This window comes from Bacillus rossius, chromosome 13 (assembly GCF_032445375.1).
Source record: "Bacillus rossius redtenbacheri isolate Brsri chromosome 13, Brsri_v3, whole genome shotgun sequence".
In the NCBI taxonomy this organism is placed as follows: Eukaryota; Metazoa; Arthropoda; class Insecta; order Phasmatodea; family Bacillidae; genus Bacillus; species Bacillus rossius.
This window is the reverse complement of record NC_086340.1, coordinates 23,928,646-23,937,569: the sequence shown is the minus strand read 5'-3', so window position 1 is coordinate 23,937,569 and position 8,924 is coordinate 23,928,646. Positions and strand designations below refer to the sequence as shown.

At 36.5% G+C, this 8,924-nt stretch overlaps 1 protein-coding gene across 3 annotated transcripts in view; it reads right to left on the bottom strand.

The window, feature by feature from the left end:
* Positions 1-1,417: 1,417 nt before the first annotated feature.
* Positions 1,418-8,924, bottom strand: part of LOC134538379 (protein numb) — a 225,866-nt gene continuing 218,359 nt past the window's right edge. For all 3 annotated transcript variants that reach the window (XM_063379653.1, XM_063379654.1, XM_063379655.1), the window contains 2 exons: positions 8,585-8,717; positions 1,418-2,895 (listed from right to left, as the gene is read on the bottom strand). In XM_063379653.1, the coding sequence (XP_063235723.1) occupies positions 2,619-2,895; positions 8,585-8,717 (410 nt within the window). In that variant the 3' untranslated portion in view covers positions 1,418-2,618. The remainder of the gene's footprint in view (positions 2,896-8,584; positions 8,718-8,924) is intronic.

Sequence of the window (8,924 nt, the reverse complement as noted above, 5' to 3'; positions counted from 1 at the left end):
TACCCCCACAACTTCTCTGCTACCTCCCCTACTTTGTGAAGTAGTGTGAGTTGACGTGTACTGGCCTGTGCTATATATAGCCCATCCCCTTGCAACTCGTGTGACGTCGCAGGCAGCTGCGCAGTGGAGTGCGAGTTTCTGAGTCGGGACGGTTTCACCACGCAACAAACCCTCTCAGCGACCGCTCCGGAGAAATGAACAACTCAAGGTCAAAGCATTGTTGACAGAGTCGGTAAATTTCCATCCCGTTACTGTGCATTTCAGGGGTGGCCAAGGTTGCTTTGTCTGGTGCGGACTTTATGCGGATTTTAAAATATTCCATTTCAAGTATTTAAAAAGAAATGTGCGGACATTATGCGATGGCGGACATTATGCCATTAAATACGGTAATAGTATTGAATTAATAAGGCAGTGACAAAAAGTAAAATTTAAATCTGAAAATATTTCTCGTGAAATAATAAACATTACAGAAGAATATTATTGAATGTTTAATCACAATTTTTTGTGTAACTTTCTCTTATCAATACATGTTGCAGCAGTTGATCATTACTGTGCTCAATATGAACTTTTTATTACGTATGTTTAATCTTTAATGACAATAAAATTAAAATCCACTATTTTTAATGATAAAATTAAAATTTTTGGCCATAGTAAATGGATCTGTAACTGTTTTAACCCGTATAGCTTATCACTGCTATGTAAAAACTCTTTACTTTTGAAAACAAATGCAATGCAGTGCATTTCCAGGATGCAGCGGGTGCAACCAAGTAAAATGCACAGCAGCGGGTGCATCCACGTAAAATGCACAGTTTCCTCTTATCTTCCCACTTCTCACCCATTCACAATTTTAAATATTCTACCATCAAGCATTTTTTAAAAAAGTAGTCCAAATCGTGCTGTGCTAATTGTGCTTGAATTCATGTATGTACTTTAGCTACACCAAATGTAACAAAAATTCAGTCAGGTTTAGCAAAACCAACACCAGATCTCAAAGTGTGCATTCCCCGAACTTAATTTACTCTACTGAATAGTTTTGAAGCGAAACAAGCGACATACCACCTTAAACTAAAAAAAATACCTTCTCAAACAGAAAAAATTTCCACAAACCACAAAACAATGAAGAACTTGTGACAGTTACAGGAATAACATCTCTACGAGAGACAAATAATATCTTAATAATATTAAGTAACAAATATCACTGCCACTTGATTTTACAGTTCTTCACAAGCAACCAAAAAAAAAAAAAAAAAAAAAAAACAGACTGGAGTACAATAACTACTTAAGATTCGGGAGATATCATTATTTACATTTCAAAGAATAAGAAAGTGTTAAATGTCAAGACAATGTTAAGAACTACCTTTAACAAACTAATTGCAATAAAGATTCTGAGCAATACACTGTAAAAACACATCAAAAATGTAACGTAACCAATTTTTATATCCACAACTATGCACATATAAAATATTGTTCATATAAAGCTTTTTACTCAACATACAACACAGCTAGCAATGTCAACAGTAATAATTTTGCTGTTCTAGATAATGTTTAGCACATTTAATTAGTAATATTTCACTCATTTTCATGTGCAAGCAGTTACTCAAATATTGATTAAAAACCTATATATTTGCAATACTGTCAAAAGAGTTGTGCAGTTATATTGCACTATTTGCAGTATGCAAACTTTTGGAAGGTTGTAAAATATCATCTATATATTACATGGTTAATGTTTGGACATACGAATTCAACGTTTGTTGTAAATGCATACATGTAATGAGCAACATAATTGATGTTGCTGATGCAACAACACGAATCTTCACAAACACAAATCACATTTAAATACTTGTTCATGGCTGCACATTTGTTCAAGTGTGAAATGTGTGGTATAAGTTATAAATACAAAATTCACTGTTCACAGCACTACATTGTTCCTTTTTTAAGTTATCAGAAAAATGTTATTTTTATAAGTAGGGTGTCCATAATATCTGTAACAAAATCCTCCCACCTTTTTCCTTACTTTATCTGTCCAAAATTTCAAATTCAACCCCCCCCCCTTTTTTTTTTTTTTAATAATTTACCTATTTTTGCAATTTTTTAAAAAGAATAAACAAAATCCAGTCGCCACCATCCTCACAGATGGCCTAGTTTTCTCTCCAATTTTTTTTTATCCTCTTTCGTATTTTACAGAACCTTGCATATCCCTACTTTATGGTGTGTATAACTATCCACTAAAAACCATCTGAAAAATATTCCTTCAGAATATTGCTGATGGCAGGTTGGGGAATGATATTTACCCCTGAAATTACTGCCACTGGGGGGATTGCCATACATTTTCCCGGATTTTAAGTGAATTCCCCGACTCTCCAGTATGTGGACACCCTGAAAGAAGAGAAAATACTTAAAAAAATACTTTAAAAAAAAGAGAGAGAGAGAGATGAAGGAGATACGTGTTGTTGAATTTCCACCATCGATAAAAAATATTTTCTCGGCTTGCACATAAAAACCTTTTTCCGGTCGTGTCCAGCGCTTCGCGGCGTTTTGACTAGTCGAAACCCACACGTGGCTCAGCAATGGAATCACAGATCAGCGCGCCCCCGCCACCGCTAGTCCCGGGCGCCGCGTCACATCTGCACCTCGAACGCCTTGACGGGCGTGGGCGGCGCGACGAAGGGGTTGGTGCTGCCGACGGGAGCGACCGGTGCCCACTCTGCGTCGAAGGGGTCCCCTCCCGGCGCGGCGCCGTTGGCGTTGTGGAAGGAGCCCAGCGAGCGGGCGCGCGAGTGGTGGGAGAGGGGCGGGGGGCGCGGCCGGACGCTCCCCGCCGTGGAAGAGACCACGCTGCCCAGCCACTGGTCGGGACGCGGCAGCTCCGCATGGGGGAAGACCGGCGTCACGGGCCTGCCAACGCCACCAGTCACGCCATCATCGCTCCACTCTCGCCATCCACGTTGTTAGACACTTACAAACACATCATCGGCCACGGGAATAAACCCGAAGAATGATAAATGGACGTAGTTATGCAAAAAAGGAACCAACCCACGTGAAACCTATTCCGAGTATTTTGAAGTTAAAAGTTAATTATAAATTGTAATTCTCGTATTGATAACATAATGTGGGTATAATTTTATAATGGTCTAGTATAAATACTGATATGATAATAGCGACGACGGTACGATAAACCTTGTACTATTTTAATTTATTTTCAAATAAAATATAACAAAATTGTGGGTTGGTTCCTTTTTGCATAATTACGTCCAAATATGGGATACATTTCTCACAAAACACTTTTGAGTAGCCATCTTGAACTTAACTGCTGAACCAAAAAAAGTTATGTCAACAGAATTCCACCATCAGAGGGGAAATTTGAATGTCTTTACCACTAAGGTCCATCACATTCATAAACAAAGTCCCAAACATAAAATATTAAAAGTTTGAACTCTCTTTATTAAAAAAAAAATTATACCTTAATAAAAGTAAATTAATTTTATATTAACGAGTTTGCCTGTGCGTGCACCTTCACGCACTGCACACCTTCGCATGTGCACCTTCATGCATGTGCACCTTTGTGCATTCATGCACACCTTCACATGCGCACGTGCCCCTTCATACCCACATGCACTTGTGTGCATGAGAGAGAAAGCATTATGTCAGACAGCTGGCAACACACGCAATCTTCATGTCTTTCTTGACAGGTTTTTGAGACACAGTATGTGTGTGCAGTGAAAATCCATTATAAATTATCTACCTCACTATAAAGGATTTCTCACTTTATAAAGCATACATTTTCAGGACCCAAAAAGATGTTTCATGTTTAGTATCAGTTCAGTATAAAGTACCAAAAAGGTGGGGTTTTTCAGGTACATCGTAATGAGATTTCACTGTATGTATTCCAAACACTACCTGCTTTTTTGAACTGTGCCCCTACAAAATTGGTTTTGTTTGCTGATTCCCATGCTATTAATGGCAACATTTCATCTATAACACTTCAACCAATTCTCAGCAATTTCTGCAAGTATTGTAGCAATCCATTTTTTAACTGTGGAAACTTTCGGGTCTTATATCGCGATAGCGTCTGAGCTTCCCCTAAAAATCTCCTTTGTCTTGTTGTAGTTCGGTGCATTTTGATAGTAATTGGGGGGGGGGGGGGGGGATGAAGTAGGCAACTGCCGCCCCTTACTCCTGCAGTAATAAAGTGCAACCCAGGGATTCGGTCACTATGTTGAGATGCGTCACACAAAGACTTCACTTTTTTTTTTTTTTTTTTTTTTTTCATTTATAGAAAGAGGAGGGGGGAGTGTGTTATTGAAGCAACTGAGTCTGGACCTAGTACAGTGTGGCTGTCTATAATGTCAAAGTTTCAATGGTGCATTATAATAATTTAATTTAGACTACATATTTACAAAAATCAAACAAATTGAAGGTAAACTAACCTACTTTTTCTTGCACATGTGTTCAACATGTCCGTCCACCTTTAGTTATACGGCACACATCCAATCTAAAATCCAATTCTTCCCACTCTTTGGTTAAGATGTCCGGAAAAATGGAAAAAAAAAATAGCCTCTTCAATTCTATGTCTTAACTCTGGCAAATGATCTACATCTGGCAAAACATAGACACAATCTTTTATAAAGCCCCAAAAAGGTAAAAAAAAAAATCACATGACGTTATGTCAGGTAAACATTGAGTCCAGGTGTAAAAGAGCTCTGTCATTACGACCATCACGACCAATCCAACAGTTACCTGGCTTTAACAACATGTAGCAACTGTAACCAGTACGAACTTCAAACGAAACGCACGCTGTACTGAAATTACAGATTGACTCTTAGCAAATTGCAGAACACAAAACGCTTCACGCTCAGGATTCGCCAATTTGCGTAGGCGGCGCTGCAAGCGAGGAAACAACAAAGCAATACTCACGCATGCGCTTATATAAAACTGTTTTATTTTAGTTTCTCTTTAACTGCGACTTTGAAGAACCAACAATACAATGCTTACAGTTGAAACCATTAAAATTTACAACTAGGACATTCTCTTATTTACATACTTTATATTATTTTATATTATTACTTCAGAAGTCATTTTATCCAGTGTGTATTTTACGCTTCTTGGAAGAAGCGGGGGGGGGGGGTCATATGGATTCTAACCCAACCTCTGGATCTGCCCCTGTAAGGAACCCTGTATTGTACCTTTTGATTCATGTATGATATGTGTACAAATATTTCGGCATGCTTCAAACACGTAAATGGTTTTTACACCATCACTAGCACTTGCATTCATCCTCAGTGTTAAGTAGGCTAGATGAGGTTATTTCCTGTTATCACTGAAAAAATAATAATTCTGAGCCTCTTCTGCTTCTTTTATTTGTAACATCGAGATGTAACGTTGATTGCTGAAACTATGTTTCCAGACATCCAGTTTCAGCAAGACAGCTGAGTTAAATTCAGGGTTTCCACACACTTTATCAAATTTCCCCCAGTTTCCCCCATTCCAGCCAACAGTTTTTTCCCTGTCTCATTCATATCTCTCTAGCAAGATAATATACTACAATACCAATTTATACCACAACATATTATGAACATGGAAATTTTGCAACAATGACTATAAAATTATTTCCTGCACAACAATAACTTTAGCTTTAATTAAATATATTCTAAATTAGAATACTGTTCAGCAATTTGGAACAATGATAACACATCTGATACTGACAAAATTGAAAACATAAAAAAAAAAAAAAAAAAAAAAAAAAAAGCAATCAAGCTAATTAAACTGAAACAATTTCCTCAACCAAATTTAATTTTTCTTTTAGACTGTAGAACACTTAGATTCGCTCTTCATTAAAAGTTGTTATAGTTCCAACACAAATTAAAATCTTCTTGACAATACAGGACTTACAGTTTCCAAATTTCATAGTCACCTAGCTTCAACTACAGTAGAACCCCGATTTAACGAAGTGGTACGGTTATCGAAAATGTTTACTCTAAATCGATGTTTCGTTAAATCCGATTTACCGATTTTCAATGACCCCCGTACTCATAATCGTGTCCCTGCATTTCCATATTGTAGACAGTGTCGACGCTGATATCTTGTGCTGCCGTGCTATCTCAGACTTTGTCAACTTTCCATCTTCAACGTTTTTGATCTCGCTCGTACGGCCCTCGGTTCGTACGTACACCTCGGTCGTACATACAGATTTTCAGAAACCGTGAAAAATGAGGCATAAAATAAAAAAAAAGATTAAAAATATGAAAAGTATAAGAAATATGTTAAAGTTTATTAAAATACAGTCGTAACCTGCAGCTTTTATAACAAATACAAGCTACATACACATTGTGTCATAGCAAAAAATTAAAAAAAAAAATGGCCGCAAATTGAGGGAAATTTACCGTCAATAGCGCGCCGTACGCGGAGAAAGGTCATTGTACTCAGTCAGCTGCTGTTACGGCGCGGCGTAGCCGCCAGCTGGCTCTCTTTGTTCGCTGAGCTGCGCAGCACTTATAAAAAACGTATTCCAAAAACTAAACACCGCACACAAAGCTCTTACTGAGAATAATAGAGCTCTAGCAAACCGTATGTATTCGGTACTGAGTAACGGGTGCGCCATCTAGTAACGAGAAACGAAACGTTACACACGAATGCATTTCGTTACTCACATTTTTCGTATGTTTTACGCATGCGCGCGCATATTCGATGAATTTGCGTTTCAAAGAACGATGTTTGTTTATTAAGTAAAGTATAATTTGGAAATTTGTTGTCAAAGTTTTTTACTGTTTATTAAAGGAATTGTGTGTGTAGACAAAGTTTGAGATTGGAACGGAAACAAAAAAGTAAGAAAGTATTGTTTACAAATTATAAATATGTACGTTTCTGTTTTTTATTATCGCGGATTTTCACGTTTTTTTGTTCTTATCTTAAAAGAGATAATATAAAAAAAAGCAGTTCTAATAAGATTTAATTGTTTTTTGGTTAACAAAAACTGTTAATTATCAAATATTGTTAATTGTTTATATTCTATTTATTATTATTTACGCGACATCATACTGTTTGCGTACGCAATACGACTCGATTCGTTGCTGCAACATAACATGGCATGTCATGCCTTTATGCGGTATCAGAAGTAACGAGTAACGTAACGTGATACGATAGTAACGAGTACTAATTGTTATAGTAACGAATACATACGGGTACGCTTTTTTTGTTACTTTTACACCTCTATAGAATAATGATAATGGTGTATTGGTGTGACATGGTCACAAGTTGAAAAAACCTGGAGGATGGGAAAGGGAATATTTGGAAACGTGATTACTGGCTAGCACTGTTACTATGCGGGCGTGATTGGAAGATAACGTGGTGAGTCAAGCCAGGGATAGTGGAGGGGGAGGGGGATGCGGTCAAAGAAACCCTTCATGACGTCATGTGTCGCGGACAGTCTATCTATCCAGGCGCGCGCAATGGCATGCACCTACGCAATTCAGTTACAGCGCCCGGAGTTTTTAAACAATTTGAACAATTTTTTTAAATTTTTTCATTTTTGGACAGATGATGCAAAGGCACATATTAATATATAGTACCTCCATTTTATTACTGACACCACAGAGTGTATTTTTTAATAATATTCCATTACAATTTACTTTCATTTTTTGGAAATCTATATTATTATTTTAATAAATTGGTGTTTTTTGATGGTTCCTGAAAACCTTTACGTTAAATTGCTATTTTCGTTAAATCCGTGTTCGCAAAATCGGGGTTCTACTGTATGTGTACACTAACAAAAAAATTATGTTTTTAGACTGATTTAAAATTTTAATAAACACAATAATATTGAAATATATTTGATAAGTAATTTTTTCACTAATACAGATACTCTTAGTTAATTACAAATTTGAAAAAAATAATTTTGAAAGACCATATTTCTTTGTATCAAAAATGAAAACCACTTGCATTATACAACCTTATTCAAACCAAACTTTTTTTCATACCTTCATTGCATAATGTTAATCATGTCTAGAGTTATGCTTGTACTTTGTTTTTCGAAACTAATAATTGTAGAAGGGTTGTTGTGTTTAGTGTTTTTATGTCGTGCACACCCTAGAAGTCTTGACTGTTGATGTGCATGGAAGAGATTTAAATAAAGTAAATAAATAAAAAAATATACAGATTGCACTGTTTCCTTTGCATCAATATTGCATATCTACATGATGCTGCTTGTTAAAAAAAACTGACTAGTAGATTTTTTTTGATCAAACTTGGAAACATAATTTTTTGATTGTGATCATATGAAATACTATAGATGTTTGGCTGTGCTTCAAATTAATACATATTTGCTTGTATTCTTAAAATATAAATAATGTTGGAAAAAATTAAATATGTGTTATTAATGACACAAATTTATTAATAAAATGCATTCAGTTTTAAAACATCAAGATTTAATATAGTATTAAAAATTACTTCTAGCCTACTGTTTTTAGTATTGTAATCAGACATTTTCAAGCTTTCAAGAACACTTTTTTTCAACTCTCCGAGTTTTCCCAGTTTTTTCAAAACCACAAACTTAATTTAAAAAAAAAAGCAACGTGGGGAAAAAACTCACGCGATGGGGGGAGGTGGCGATGGTGGTGTGGGCGTGGAACGTGATGGCAGCACTGGCGGACACCACACCGCCCTCGTGTTGCGGGGACTGCTGTTCCACAAATTGCTGCCGCTGCTGTTCAGCTTTGCCGTGTCTGCGCCATCAACACACAACACAGTGGTCATCACTGGAGAGAAGGGGGGGGAAAAACTTAGGAAAGTATCTTCTGATTTTTATTTTTTTTTATATTGTACTCCTTTAAGTCTAAATATTTAATCCGGAATCAAAACTACTTTTCAGCCCTCAGCGAATTCTTAAATGCTTTTCATAAACAGACCTCTCACTGATATCTTGAGCAGTT